The 16,057-nt window shown below is 37.4% G+C and overlaps 1 protein-coding gene across 3 annotated transcripts in view; it reads left to right on the plus strand.

Annotated features, from left to right (window-relative positions):
- Positions 1 to 16,057, plus strand: part of FRMPD4 (FERM and PDZ domain containing 4) — a gene marked incomplete at both ends in the record, with an annotated part of 883,159 nt that overhangs the window by 780,131 nt on the left and 86,971 nt on the right. For all 3 annotated transcript variants that reach the window (XM_080718734.1, XM_080718732.1, XM_080718733.1), the window contains one exon: positions 4,106 to 4,208. In XM_080718734.1, coding sequence (XP_080574860.1) covers positions 4,106 to 4,208 — 103 coding nt within the window. The remainder of the gene's footprint in view (positions 1 to 4,105; positions 4,209 to 16,057) is intronic.

Consider the following 16,057-nt stretch of genomic DNA (forward strand, 5'->3'; position numbering starts at 1 on the left):
ACCATGTTATTTCTTGCTTTTCGGTTTCATGTAATTTTTCTATGCCTCATGGAGATCATAATAATATCTACCTTACAGGGCTATGGATACAATAAGTTACAAAAGTACTTGGTACATATTTATGATTACATAACCACTGCTCATTAGTATTGTTATTAAACTATCAAATGTTTCACCACTTGAGTCTGTCATTTAAGGGAAACAAGTCAACTAGTGAGCTGGTATAGATTTTTAAAGTTGATTAAATTTTAAATTTTTCATTATTTTCACATAATATGCCCCAGGAAACACCCAAAATACAATCAACCACTTTAGATTTATACTGAGCAGAATAAGTTTTGTTTGCATTCCTACCTGTCTCACAACACAACTTTTATTTTTCTTGTGAGCATTTAATTCAGGTGCATTGTACCTCAAGCTACACCCATAGCCCTATTTTATTTTTATACAGGATCTTGTTAAATAGCTGAAGTTCTTGCTAAATTACTGAGATAGTACTCAAACCTGTGATCCTCCTCTCTCAGCCTCCCGTGTACTGAGATGATAGGTGTGCACCACCATGACTGGCTTCACCACACAAGTTTTCATTCTATCTACTGAGTTTTTTATTTATCAGCTAAAGATCATAATTTGGTCCTCTGTGTGTGATTTTTAAGCTTACTGTAATTGAGAATTTTACCCTAAAATGTATTTGTTGCTTTTATTATAATAAAGTATAATAATGTGCTTTGTACAGTACCGATAATATAGAGGAAAGAGGCAAAACAATGAACTCTTCCTACCAAGAGATATTCATTGTTCAAATAGACATAGAGAATATGTTTAGCAGACATAATTCCAATTATTCACACAGAATATGTATAGTAAACAGAATTCTGTGTATACACAAATATACTTACAAGCATATGTATTATGTATGTATGTATATATGTATGTATGTGTATATACATACCCTTTTGTAAGTGGGATCATACTTGGCATATAACTTTATAATATTGGGAAAGTTTAACATCTCCAGTGGTGAGGTTTTTCTGCAAGGTATGCATCCTCCCAGGAGCTGCCTGGAGATTCAAGTCTTGTTTTTCATTTTTTGCATTGTTCCATTTTTCCCTCAAATTCCCCCTTCCTTGTCCTCAACTCTCCTTAGCTTCAAAGACACTAACACCTACTGTTAAACAGTTTTGAGGAAAGTAGAAGAGAAGTGAAAACAGAGGTCAAAGAGTACTACTTCCAGTTATTTTTATGAGTGAAAATGTTGGTCTTGAAAAATGTGTCTGTCATAAGAATGACTCTACTGAAGTCTCAAGTGATTTCAGTGGCATGACCAGATTTTCTATGCCTGACAACCCAGTCTTCAGAGTAAATGGCATGAGACAATTCTCTGGAAGGTGCCACTGTTTCGTATTTTGGAAGGGACCATGTTTTTTCTTTCTACAGATTTTTTTATTCCAGTTGCTGGATTAAATAAGAATATATTTATCTGATCAACATTCACAGGTCAAATGCAAGAATCTGTCCTATTGATCTGAAAGTACTTTTTTCATCCAAAAAGCTAATATCCATCCTTCAAAAAGTCACTGTAAAAATGTTTTTATCAGCCTTTTATTTCTATTTGTTTGACTGAATTTTTGGACTGAATGCTTGCACACAATCCAGTAATTATAAGAACTTTTTCAGGTGATTTCTCTGGATTCCTTATGTATACAAACACTGAATCTCAGTTCCAAGATCTGTGAAATGAATTATTTTTTATCACAGATATGGGTACATGTTAATGTTTCCTTACTTTCTTATTCTGTAGAAATAGAACAGATGTATAGCACAGCTTGAGTGACACATGTGCCAAGTTTCTAGGTGGGTGGAGAACAACCAAGTGACTTTCAGTTCCTAGCTCTGGACATGAAGTGTTCATCCCAATTACTGAGCAAAATAACAGTGCTATTACTTGAAAAACAGCATTTTAACTGCCCCTGTTACTCAATTTCATACCTCTAAATGTAGAGTTAAAATTATAGTCCCATATATCAATATTTGAGTGGTATCTTCACCACCTAGATATTTGAGAAAAATCCAGATAACTAATTTTAAGTTTTGTTCAAATAGAGATGTGTATTTGACACTCATATAGAGTTAAGTTTATATGTCAAGAGACCTGGAAGTAAACATGTTTTTAATTATAAGGGCAAGTTCAAAAGAAATGTTGGCCATTCTGAACTTGGAAGAGTCTGCAGACCTAATCTGAGATCCAATCCTATCTTCATGCCAGTTATTTCACCTGTAAGAGCCTCAGGTGTCTCATTATAGGAAAGGAATTATAGTCTTCAGTGAGGTTGCCAGACATTTAGCCCATCCCTTGGTGAATAAAAAACTATTCAACTAACATTAGTTTCCTACTCCTTCCCCGGAGAACCAAATGAAGGAGAAAAACAACCCTTGAGATCCAGAAACTGTTGACTGTCATAGCTGGAGCTGGCTGTTCTGTTGAAGGGAAGTAGTGTCACCAAATATCAACCCTAGACAATGCCACTCTGTGACTCTGATGGACCAAGACAAGACTTCACTGTGCTTACAAACACAAACATTCGGTGTAAAGTGCAAGCCACAGACATGAACAAAATACGTCCAGTGTTGGAGAGGATGAGACAGGATTATTTCAGGTTCAAGTCCAACTTCAGCAACTTAGCAAAAGCCTGCTTCAAAAACAAAAACAGAATATTACTGGGGGTGTGTCTCAGAGTTGGAATGCTCCCGAGAGTTCCATCTTCATTACCAAAATTTAAAAAAATAAGATGTCCATGACAGCATCATTCCTACTTTGTGTTAGCATCTTTTCCATGGTAAACCTCTACTTCCTTGAAGCCCTCCCAATAACACCTAATATAAGGCCAAGTCTTATAATAAAAGTTCTTTGTAAAATCCTCTCATTGAGAGGCCTTACAATTTCTCCTAACACTCTATTTTCTTACTTGTAATGAGAAAATAAATATAATTTTCTTCAAATTCAGCTGTGCCCAGATTGTTGTAGCATTGGCTACAGGGCATCAACACAGCCAATTGGCTACCTATTGGGTGAGTACTTTCTTCTAGAGCATTTGACATACAGAATATGGTCTGTTGACCAGCAGCATCAGCAGCTGCTGGGAGCTTATGATAAATGCATTATCTCACCTGTACCCTTGCGTTGGTAACAAGATCTGTGGGTACTTCATAGGCATAAGTGTGTGTGTGGGAAGTTTTACTAGTCTGAGTTTCTATCTTTTCCATGAAGGTTTAGATAAATGAAAAAACCCAGGTTTGGTGGCACACACTTGTAATCCTAGCATTTGGGAGGCTAAGACAAGAGGATCACAGTTTGCGGACAGCCTCAGCTACTTAGTGAGGCCCTCTAAAACTCAGTAAGACCCTGTTTCAAAATAAAGAATAAAAAAATAGGGCTGGGGGTATAGTTTAGAGATCAAATGCCCCAGGTTTCCATCCTCAGCACCGCAAATAAATAAATAAATAAATAAATAAATAAATAAATAAATAAAAGGAGGGTATAGTAGCACACATCTGTCATCCCAGTACTTGAGAGGCTGAGACAAAAGGAACTCAGGTTTGAGGCCAGCCTCAAACCTGTTTCAAAATAAAAACTAAAAGGGAGTGGAAGAGTGGCTCAAAGGTAGAATTCCCCAGGGATCAATCCTCAGTACTAAAGAGGTATGGATGCCTGAATCCCACTCCCAAAGCTTTTGATTTCAGTCTTGTCTAAAGAACACCCATGAGCCGGGCGTGGTGGCATACGCTTGTAATCCCCGTGCTTGGGAGTCTGAGACAGGAGGATCACACAGGTTCAAAGCCAGCCTCAGCTACTTAGTGATACTCTCAGCAACTTAGACCCTGTTTCCAAATAAAATATTAAAAAATGGGTCTGGGAGTATAGCCCGGAGGTAGAAAGCCACTGGGTTCCACCCCCAGTACCATTAAAAAAAAAAGAACACCGATGTGTAGTTGGCTTTTGTTTGGGCAACACCACATTCTCACAATGAGTCATGATGGGAAGATGAGGTTTCAGGTGGGTTTCCAATGGTCTTCTCACCTGTACTTCTCTCTTGTTTGTGTCCAGGTGGCCCCTCAGAAGGCAAGCTGATCCCAGGAGATCAGATTGTAATGATCAATGATGAGCCTGTCAGTGCTGCACCCAGAGAGCGGGTCATCGACCTGGTCAGGTATGTAACTTATTCACCTGTGCCCCATCATGTCTTAAAGACTGCTGTGTAGCTCTGAGGTCTTATATTGCAGAAGAGATTTCTGCGGACCAACTTTGGCTGGTGATGCTCATCTCCAACTTAAAAACACATGCTCCACACACAGAATGCTTAATTGTTTTCTCTTAACATTGACGGTCGATGTGTTTCATCTTACAATTATTTTGACTCCTATTTTCATTCTGTATCCAAAGGATGCATTTTTTTTTCTTTTCAGAATTACTAACACATTGATTTTCCATAATCAGGAAGATAAAAATTCAATACCTAAGTTCTGCATTAAGTGATGAGTAATTTATATACCAATTCTCATGGATACACAAACATACAGTTCACTGATTTTTTCATACCTGACTGAGTGATTCATTACTGAATTTTAAAAGCATTAAATAAGGTAAAAGGATAATTAGGTTAAACTAATATGGGTAAATAAATGTGCTTGGCTTATTGGTTCAGTTTTTATATAGTTTGTTACATGACATTCTTAATTTGTAAACAGACAATGTGTTCTATATGTTTTTAAAATAATTAGTCAGAATCCTCTTTAAATGTCCACTGGAATTATAAGTTTTTAGTTAATTTAGAGCAAAAGAAGTCTTTAGAAGTTATCTAAATGAAGCTTAGTCTAAAATATGAACAGATTCACTTATATTACGGGAGTGATAAAGGATAAGAAGGTCCGGCATTTATATTTTGCAAACTGATATTTCCAAGCAAGATTGGAATGAAACATAGGTGGGGATTTCCTAACATTTATGCTTGCCCATAACAAATAATACCGCTGTGCTTTGGGAAAAACATTAAGTGGAATACTTTTTAGGACCTTCTGGAGAAAGTTTCTTGCCCAAATCTAATTTAGCATTTGCCCCAAAAAGAAGTCATTGATGGTCAAACATCCTTGGAAGAACTTAAAGTAAGAAGATAAGGAAATAGAGAGGAGCTTCATTTTTAGAAAAAACACCATGCCAGTTTAACACTGAAAAAGCATATGTCTCAGGAAACTGCTTCAGTCTCAGAATGGTTGGTGTCTGCCATGGTCTTAAATATGGCCTAAAATTTATATATTGGAAACTAATCCCTATTGTGGGCCTTTGAAAATTTGAATAAATAAAAAAGTTGGAGCTTTCATGAATGGGATTATAATACACCCTTATAAAAGATGTCAAACAAAGTTTGTCTTGCCCCTTCTGCCATGAAAGAATGCACCAAGAAGGTGGTATCTATGAGGAATGAGACCTTCCCGGACACTGAACCTGTTGATTGCTTAATCTTGGACTTCCTAGCCTCATAACTCTCAGAAATAAATGTAAATACCTAACCAGAGGTACTTTTTTGTAAGCAATGTGAAGGGATTAAGGCGGTCCCTCTACTTTAGTCTGGGCTTGATATAAAGGAATATTTACAACTGGCTAGAAAAGTCATAGCTACTCATGGGACATCTGGATTACCAAAAACTCTTTTTTAAACAGAAGCAGGCACTGAGACTTGTGTCCTAGTCACCTTGCATCAGGAATGGCTCCAATCTTTCTATGGACCAGGAATGCAACAATAGGGAAAGACTCCAGATTTGAGGTTGTTTGGGAGGGGTGCTACAGTGTTACTATTTGGGATCCCTTCGATCTCAAGAGTCATGGGGTATCAGCAGAGGCATACTTCATCCAAGCAGTCTCCAAGCCTCGCATCCTGGAGTGCCATGTCAAGGCCTAATGGCAGAAGTTGCATTTTGTTTTCCCCTAGGCATGCACCTCTCTGATTCATTCTATTGATTTCTGTGCTTGGAGAATGATAGCAGAAATTATATATCTGTATTTGGATTTGCTGTGACTGAATTGCCTACTGCAGGATAGAGATGAGAAAAAGCTATCTAAAAGTGTGATCACTTCCTAGCAATCTTACCTGGGGCATTTAGAAATTTGTTCCCAGCAAAGATCTTTTCCTTCTGGTTTAATGTGTTATGAAATAAAAGGACATCTCTGAAAACAAGTCCTCTAGGACTTCACATATAATAGAATAAGTGAACCAATTTAAAGGGAATGGCAATCAACAGCTCAGAGTTCAAATCCATCCTTTCACATATGTTTGCAAAGCCCAGGAGCTCAGAATGGATTTTACCATTTTCCAAAGGTTGGAAAAAGCCAGATATGGTGGTACACACCTGTAATACTAGTGCTTCAGAGGCTGAGACAGAAATACTTTAGGTTCAAGACTAGTCTCAGGAACTTAGCAAGGTCTTCACACAACTTAGCAAGACTCTGTTTAAAAAATAATAAAAAATAATAAGAGAGTATAGCTTGAAGTTCAAATGGCCCTGGGTTCAGTCTCCAGTAAAATAAAAAAAAAAACACAGAAGGTTGAAAAAATGAAAAACAATATTATGTGACACATGAAAATCCTATAAAATTTAAATTCCATCTGTGATTTCTCCTTTTTTGTCTAGAGTCCCTCCTATGACCCTATTTCTCCCTAGCTTTTGCATATTAGGGAGAGCATCCGATTATTTTTGCTTTTTGTGACAGACTAATCTTACTTGGTATAATGTTCTCTGGTTCCACCATTTCACTGAAAATGATATAATTTTGTTTTTCTTTATGGCTGAGTAAAATTTCACTGTATACATATCCCATAATTTTGTAATCTATTCATCTGTTGATGGACATCTTGGCTGGTTCTGTACTTTGTCAATTGTGAATTGTGCAGCAATAAACATAGATATGCATTAATTTGGGACTTTTATTTCCATTCTTTTGGGTATGTACTCAGATGTAGTATTGCTGAATCATATAGTAGGTTCATTCTCATTCTTCTAAGGATCCTCCATACTGTTTTCCAAAGTGTTTTTACTAATTTGCAGTCCCACCAACAATGCATTAAAGTTTCTGCTTCTCCACACCCTCAGCAGCATTCGTTGTTGTGTTTTTAATGATTTTAATGATTGCCATTCTAATATCTATCATATGTGAGCCATGAAGCCATACATAGGTATCAGTGAGACCAATTCCAGCCTTCAGGACACTTACAGTCTAAACTACTATGAACAATGACTTCAGTTAGTGTTGTGCTTAAGAAAGACAAGCCCCCACATTGAACACATGGAGGAATTGTCAATTTTTAAGGAATTTTTCTAGTGATAAAATGATATAGGCTCTAAGTACTGTTGAAATGGTAAACAATCCTAATATATGCCCCAAATTAATCTCAGTGCAATAAATATATCATTAAAAAATTAAGAAAGAACTTAATGTTTAATCAAATAAATCTAAGTATAGTAACAATGGTAACCAATACCTTCAAACTCATTAAACAAAATTTTTAAATAATTTATTTTCCACTAATGAACATGTTCATGCATTAGAAGAGTTTGTTATGGTTTCCAATAAGTTTAGTCATCTGTCTGCCATAAAGTGGCATTACTTAAAAATGCAACTATTGTAAAATAATACCCTTTGTACTGTGCTTCTCAGCCAATTTATCTTTTAATATCTATATCTTACACAAGATGGATTTCCCTTCTATTTAATAAAATATTCCATTTTCTTAACTAACCACTAAGGAAATTTGGGGAAATACTCATCATTTTAATAACACTCTAAAATTTTCTTTTTAAAAATGGCAACCATTTTCTTGCCTGAGTGATTTTTTTTTCATTTTGTTCTTTTTTCCCCAAATGTAATATTTAATCCTGGGTCATTTTTCAGATATGCTTGTGTTTCTTTATGGATTATTTCCCTTATTATTTGGTTGTTCTATTATAAAAATAGAAATTTATTATTTTTTCTTGAGAAAATGAGAATGAATGTTTATTGGAGACTAATTTACTGCTATGGTAATCACATTTATGTTTTTTTTCATGTAGTCTCAAAAAGAGCTATAATTGCCACACTGAAATTAAATGAGATCATTTCATAGTTTTCTAAGTTGTTAACTGTAACTCATACTTTATAGCAGCTGAGGAGAGATATCTTCAAGGAATATATGCCCTTTGGAATTTACCATATCCATTTTTCAAGTACCCAAGGGTAATTTTCTTTTTCACAATTAAATTAACCAAAAAACAGTCTCCTGCATTTTATTTTTAAAAAGTATGGAGTATAGTTGCTCATAGAAACAATCATGCCTTAAACCCCAAAGGTTAGTCAAACCAATTAAATTCATTGAATTTCTACATCCAACAAACAGTTATTAAGATATAACTATGTAGCTCATGGAAGGCACTGAGCATGTCTGAATATACAATGTGTAACTCCTGCCCTCAAGAAGGAGACTTCTAATTTATTTTGCTATATTTATTACTATTCAAGTCTGGTAGGAAAGATGCTATTTGGTAGAAATGTTGGTGGAAATGAGTAGACACATTCAAGAATATAGTAGTGGTGGCAATGAATAATCATCAACATTGAGTAGAGGGGCAGGTTTATAATATGAAGGGAGCTATAAAATAGATCTTTCCTTTGATCCTGGAAATCCGAAGCTCTCTTCATAAACACTAACTTCACAACCTTCAGATACAGAAAAATGTATTGCCTAGGTGGCTGTCCTGGACCACAATCTTAAAATTTTGTCCTGTGAGGCAGCAATATAAATCTACTGCCTCATGTTAAACAGGGCACACTAGCCTGTTTGGATTAAAGATCCATTTGAAAATCTGATAAAGGACATGGACTTCTCTCTCTCTCCAGAAAATTTCACATGTACACATAGTTCTTTGTATAATATAATGTCAGACTATTTATTGACCCCCCCAGAGTTGATCCCAATTTTATGTCACAAGACATAGACCAAGATCCAACAATATGCTTCCTACAAGAGACTCACTTCAGCTATAAGAACAAACACAGGCTGAAAGTAAAGGGATAGGGAAAATACTCTGTGCAAATGGAAACTGAAAGAGAACAAGCGTGGCTAAACTTGCATCAAACAAAATAAGACTTTCTGTTAAAATCTGTTGTAACACATATGGTGACTGTGTAATGATAAAAGGGTCAATCATCAAAAGGACATTATAATTGTAAATATATGTGTAGCCAACATAAGAGCATCTACCTATATAAAGCAAATATTAACAGAACTAAAGAAAAATGCAGAGCCAGGAGAAGAATGCTATGGTTTGAATGTTTTTCACCTCCAATTCATAGGTTAAAATCTAATTCTCAATGTGATTGTATTGAGAGATGAGGTTTTATAAAGTATCAAATTCATGAGAACAGAACCTAGCTGTGTGGGATTAGGGCCCTTATATAATGGCTCAAGTTTGGAGGGGGAGGTCTTTTTCTGGGACTCTTTTGTCCTTCCTCCTCTTGCGATAGGGTGGCATGGCAAGAAGGCCTTCATAAGATGTTAGCCCCTTTATCTTGGGCTTTCTGGCCTCTAAAACTATGATTCAATCAATTTCTCTTTATTTTAATTAACTAGTATATGATATTCTGTTCCAGCAGCATAAAATAGACTAAGATAAATGGTGATTATAGTAATAGTTATCTATACTATGTCATACACTTTAAATATGCCAAGAGAATAGATCCTAAGATTTCTACACATGCACACACACACAAACACATACATATCATAACTATATGAGGTGATGGATGTGTTAACTAAACTGATTGTTATGATCATTATGCAACATATGTACATATATAATATCAATACATTGTATACCTTAAATACATATTATATGTATTTCTCAACTAGACCACCACAAAGCTGGAAAAAGAATAGAAGATACATTACTAATCATCGCTTTAGTTCACAAAAGTCAAAGCATTAATTTTAGTATCATTTCCTTTACCTGAATAAGTAATGCATATACACACATACCATTCTGTCCAAATTTTGTTTTAAGACTAGGATGGTTATTTTTACAATTCTAATAAGAATGCTTAAAAGAATGCTTCACATCTTCCTGGAACATGTGCATCCCTAAAAACAAACAGGGCCAAGTCACATAGATTACAAGTCCTTGTTATAAGATGAAAATTCTACTAAGTTATTTTATTGGTACACACTGTGCCTGGTTCTCAGTACTGATGCTGAATATTTTTTAGTATTAACTCATTCAGTGATTATACTGGTGAATGGGTACACTGGTTACCTCTAATTTGTAGATGGGGAAATTGAGGTAAAGAACAGTTAAGGAACAAGCCTAAGATCCCACAGATAGTAAGTGGTAGATTGAAACAAATCTGCTCCTAAGTGAAGGCTTTTCACCTGTTAATCATACATATTCCTCACAATAGCCCTGTGAGCAATGACTATTTATTGTATTTATGTTACAGAGTAGAAACTTAGGCCTGGAGAGGTTGAAGCACATATTTTTGGACTGTGCAAGAAGGAAAGTGTATATAGTGTATATAGAGGAAAGTGCAAATTACCAGGTTCTGGTTTTCAAAAGGGGACCAAGCCTGACTATCCGCCATATTAAATCTTCCTTACATGTTTGAGCCTAGCAAATGACACAGCTGCAATTGGGCCCAAGAACCAAGGTCTTATCTCATATGACCCATAGACACACTCTATTTTTGGTTTGTGCTTAAATAGCCTGTCTCCTGTTCCAGGTTTGCCAAACAGTTGCCTTGATTTAACAGGGAGTGCTCAGGAATATCTGCTTATTGCAATCGATGAGAAATTGGCAAGATTATTAGGAGAGAAAAAAGAACATTTGGAAGGAATCCATCTAAAAATTAGATCTCAGCACGTCTATCTTTTTATCAGTCCCTCCTCATCAGGATTATAATGGAAAGTCAAATCACATCATGTTCCAAGAACATTGTATCTGCAGAAGAATACATTAAGAAGGTCACCTTCCTGCTTAATTTCAGCTGGACTTGGGTGCAACACAGTGCTGCTTAGTAAAATAACAAAGTGAAGAACATCTACTGAGCATCCAGCCCATAAAATATGCATGGTGATGTATGATATAATAAGGCCTTAATATAGTAAAAGCAGCAAGCAGTTTTGGTGAAAACACAAAAGAAACGGCTCTGTGGTATGCTGACACTACAAATTGTGGTCTCACCTGATATGCATTTGCAGTATACATATTTTGTGACAATTGCAAATTATAAGAGCCTGAAAGGAAAGAGGTCACAGATTCCACAAAACTGGAAAGTGAGAGAAAACATTCTAATAATGATAAAGTCATAAAAGGAATTTGAGTTTATAAAAGCTGTAATGACATCTAGTGATGAAAATTAACAAGAAAAATCTCTTCATCTGGATTATTTTAATGTCCTTAGATTTTAATGACTATCTCCCACTCACTCGTTAAACCTCTCTCTCCTTGTTGTAGATGTTTTCATGCAACTCATGTGTGCAAAATAAATGTTGAAGTTTGAAGAACCCGAACAAATTTAAACTAGGGCATGGTTTCAATGATCTCATATGGTTGCCACTACTGAATGTCTTAATATCTTATATTAAGAAAAAAGTAGAAGGAGATAATTATTGAACCTATGCTGTATTTTCTTAATCCTATAGAACTACAAATTTAAAAATGATTGCATGTCCTTTCACCAAGTAGCTGAAAAGGCAAAATAGAAACAATCAGCTTGATGAGGCTACACATTTCCCAGTGTTCAGAGCGTGTCTAAAATTAAAGCATAAGTCTCATTCCTGAAAGGTGTTTAGTAGAAAAGATTCAGTAACTCAAAGCCAGATTACAGCATTATAGGTAATACAGTGAGTGGATTTTCTGGCTGAGAATCTTAAGCCATACACTCTGATGTAAGAAGCACCTCATTATGTATCCATTATCTATAATAATTTAATATTTATTTCATATACTCATTCATTTATATGGTCAGTTAATTCCATTTTCCTAAGTGCTAAGTCTGCATTTAGAGGATGTTATAGTTTGAACTTAAAATGTCACCCAAGACCTTATGTGCAGGCAATGTGGCCAGGTTGAGAGACAGGGCATGGTAGGAGGAGATGAGTCACTGAGGCATGGCCTTGGGGACTACATCTGTCCCTGACCCCTCTTCTCTTTCCCTCTCTCCTTTGAGCTGCCATGTGGTAAGAACAGTTCTTTCTCCTTTGCCACACCCTAAAGCTCTGCTGCCAAGTAGCTTCTGCCTTGGAGCAGGCCAACCATGGACTGAAACCTCTAAACCTGCAAGTCAATAATTCTTCCCCCTATGTTGTGCTTTTTAGTTATTTTGGTCACGGTGATAGAAAAGCTACCTAAACTGGAGGAGGGCTTGATTTAACAGGAGAAGGTGTTAAAAGAAGTGAAGTGTATCTATTCCCCTGTAACATCTTCCACCCGTCAGTGTTCACTGATTTATCACTGTGGCCAGCCATCTGATCAGTCTTTGTTCACTTACAGAGGCAGGATGCCATTGTGTCATCCCTCATTGAACCATTTCTTAGCCATTCCATCACCATCTTGGAGGCGCTCACCATTCCTGAGCCATACAGAGACATACATTTCTGGGGCTAATTCCCACCAGGATCTTGTCACCTTCCCAGTCTTCTGACTAGGAAAGAAGGCACAGGATGCCTTGCTCATTCATTCTAAAAGGATCTCTGGGGATTCACAATTAGTTCTTCCTGGAGAATGGGCTTCTGAAAAGACAAGACGCATGCCTGCCCTATCACAGGTACCCATAAGTCCGTGCCCTTTTGCTCACTCTAAGAGTCACACCAGAGCCTCCATACCTTTAGGGAAGGAGTATATTTTACTCTGATATATTGAATGTCTTTCCTATGTTTACCCTTAACTTCAGAACCTAGACTCTACTATTTATAGTATTTGTATGTTTCTTTCAGCATCTCACTTTGTTCTCCCAACTTCCCTCCCCATACATGTTACTGAAATTGGTAATGATACTTTCCTATATAGATATAACAGTATTTAAACTATTTCCTTCCTCAATTCTCTTCTTCCCCCTCCCCATCTTCCTTCTCCAATCCCCTTCTGCTATTCTACTGGTCTTTCCTCTCATTTATTTGAATTTTCTTTCCTTTTCTTTCCCGCTTTCTCTCCAGCTTGAACATCTGAGAGAAAGCATGCAACCCCTGACTTTCTAGAGAGCCTAGATAGTTCTAGATTTTTTTTTTGCTTTTTTCTGTAACAACCCTGTCCTGGGACAATGCTGTATGGTCTGGTTGGCCACATGGGAAAAGAAATAGAGGTGATCAACCAAAGCAAAAAAAGAAAAATGAGGGGCCTGGGGATAGGATGATAACTTTGGTTAATTTTTCAAAATATTATGCTGCTACCTAATGAAAAGCTATATGGTAGAAAAATCTGAATTTAAATCCTATCTTTTCAATGTCTACACCACGTGTGACCTTAGACAAAGAACTGAAAGTATGTAATCCTCAGTTTCTACACCTATAAAATGAAAGCCTGCCTTATGAAATTATTAGAAGAACTAGATGCACCACAATGAGTACAGCCCCTAGCAGAGTATGAGCATGTAGTCAGCTCCTAATAAACCTGAATTTTTGTTGTCTTCACCAAGATTATTATCAGCTTCATCATCATAGCTGAATGATCATGAGCATATGGCTTAAGTCTCAGAGTCTTAGTTGCTTAGACTACAAATGTGACTAAGAATTTGCACTCTTAATCCCTTGTCAAAATATCAAATAAAATAATTATGTGACAGTATTTTGTGACTTGTAATCAGGTCATCATATGAGAGTATGCTGTTACTGCTCTTAAAATTGCAGTGTAGGGAACTGGACAACTGATCAAATCAAAGAAAAGTATTTTGGCAGACATTTAGTATTTTAAGATGAGAACAACTTGAGGAATAATTTAAAAGCTCCATGAAGCCAGGCATGGTGACACACTCATGTAATCCCAGTACTTCAGAGGCTAAGACAGGAGGATCCAGGTTTGAGGCTAGCCTCAGAAACTTCGTGAGACCCTCAGTAAATTGGCAAGATTATTTCAAAATAAAAAAATGACTAGGGTGTAGCTTGAAGGCAAAATCCTCCCGAGTTCAATCCCCATTCTAAACATAAAAAATAAAAGTGTCCCGAGACACAAGGTTTTCAAAGGCATCCAAGGGTCATTCTTGGCTTGTTGGAAACCAAAGTTTGACTTTAGGTACCATGGATGTGGACAGCAGGGTGGCAACACAGTGACAAGAAAAAGAGTAAGTTCAGTGTTCTATCATATGGATGAAGGGGTAGGGAAAGATTCAAGGCTATTGGCACATGCCTTTCTACAGTGGAAATTAGGTTAAAAAGGACCTAAATCACAATCAACAAACCTTTCTCTGCAATGATCAGATAGGAAATATTTTAGACTTTTCAAGCCATATGGTCTCTGTCAAAACAACTCATTTCTGCCATTGTGGCACAAAAGCAACCACAGATGATACATAAACAAATGGCTGCCTACTCTTCTCCCGTGCTTGCCTGGGAAGGCTGGAACACAGTGTGAAAACACTGGTCTGTGGCAGGTATTTCAAAACACGGGCCCATAGGCCAGTTTTTCAGCCTACACCAAAATGAAAACATAGGGAGGAAAATAGTCTTCGTAAAGCTAAATATAATCAGATATCAAAACTTTCTGTGACTTCCGGGAAGATGGCGACCGAGAAAAGCGGGGCTTAAGAGCCCCGCTAACAACAAATCTCCATTACCACAAAATCAGTGCCTTTCAAAGCCAGAAAACAACATCACCAGAGAAACAAAAAAAATCACCAGGCTCCAGAGAGAAAGCGGACTGAGAACAGAGCCACAGAGGAGATCCTCATGCCCGAGGACGCGGCTTCATGCCCGAGGACGCGGCAGCAGCGCCATACTGCCGGCAGCACCGGCAAATTCACAGGACTGCAACAGCAAGCCGAGGGGAGCCGCTGCGGAACAGCCAGGCAGGATTTCTCGGCGCAGAGGGCATCTAAAGCTCCCAGTGGCTGAGCTCAGCACACGCTGCAGGGATTCAGAGTAGAAATCAAAACCAAGAAAAAAAACGCCAGCACCACAGCCGAGGGCATAACAGCGGCGCCATATTGCCACCGGCAGCAGCAGCACCGAATTCACCGAATTCAGTACAGCTACATCTGCGTACTCAAGAACAGTGAGTAAAACTGCGGGCCACAGCGGAGAAATCCTAGTACTGTACTCACTGGGACTTGACCCAGTGGGAGAGGGGCGGTGGCAGTGATATCACACCATAGGAGAACATGCAACCTGGCACCCCCCACAGTGTAAAGCAGCCTCTATCGACTCTCTGGGTCGAAGACTCTGTGATACAACCCAGTAAAGGAGTAGTGGGGTCTGAGATACTACTGACTCGAGATCCAGAACACCTTAAGTGAAGTCATAGTGACCCAAGGGAAGAACCCAGAGAAGGCACAAACATCCGAAATCATGGGAAAGAGGAATAATACTGGAGCAATGAATGCTCACAACCCCACAACATCAGAACCTGATAAAACAGAAAAATCAGAGATTTCTAGAAGATCAAATCAGGAAAATAACTGTAGAAATAATAGAGGTGCTTCGAAAAGAACTCAGAGAGAGCCAAAAAGAGATAAAGGATGCAATTAATGAAGTAAAGGCTTCAATTCAAAGCACAAACAACCAATTAGACCACATGGAGAACAGAATCTCGCTCTTAGAAGATGATCATTCCAAAAATGAACGCATAGTTTCTAATCTAGAAAAAAATATCCGACAGCAGGAATCTGATATTGAAGAAATATGGGCCCATTTTAAGAGAGCTAACCTAAGAATAATTGGAATAGAGGAGGGAAAAGAAAGTGAAACCAAAGGGATCAACAATCTCTTCAAGGAAGTAATAGCAGAAAATTTTCCAGACATAGAGCAAGAGGTCGATACGCAGGTCCAGG

Source organism: Muscardinus avellanarius (assembly GCF_963383645.1).
Source record: "Muscardinus avellanarius genome assembly, chromosome: X".
Classification (NCBI taxonomy): Eukaryota; Metazoa; Chordata; class Mammalia; order Rodentia; family Gliridae; genus Muscardinus; species Muscardinus avellanarius.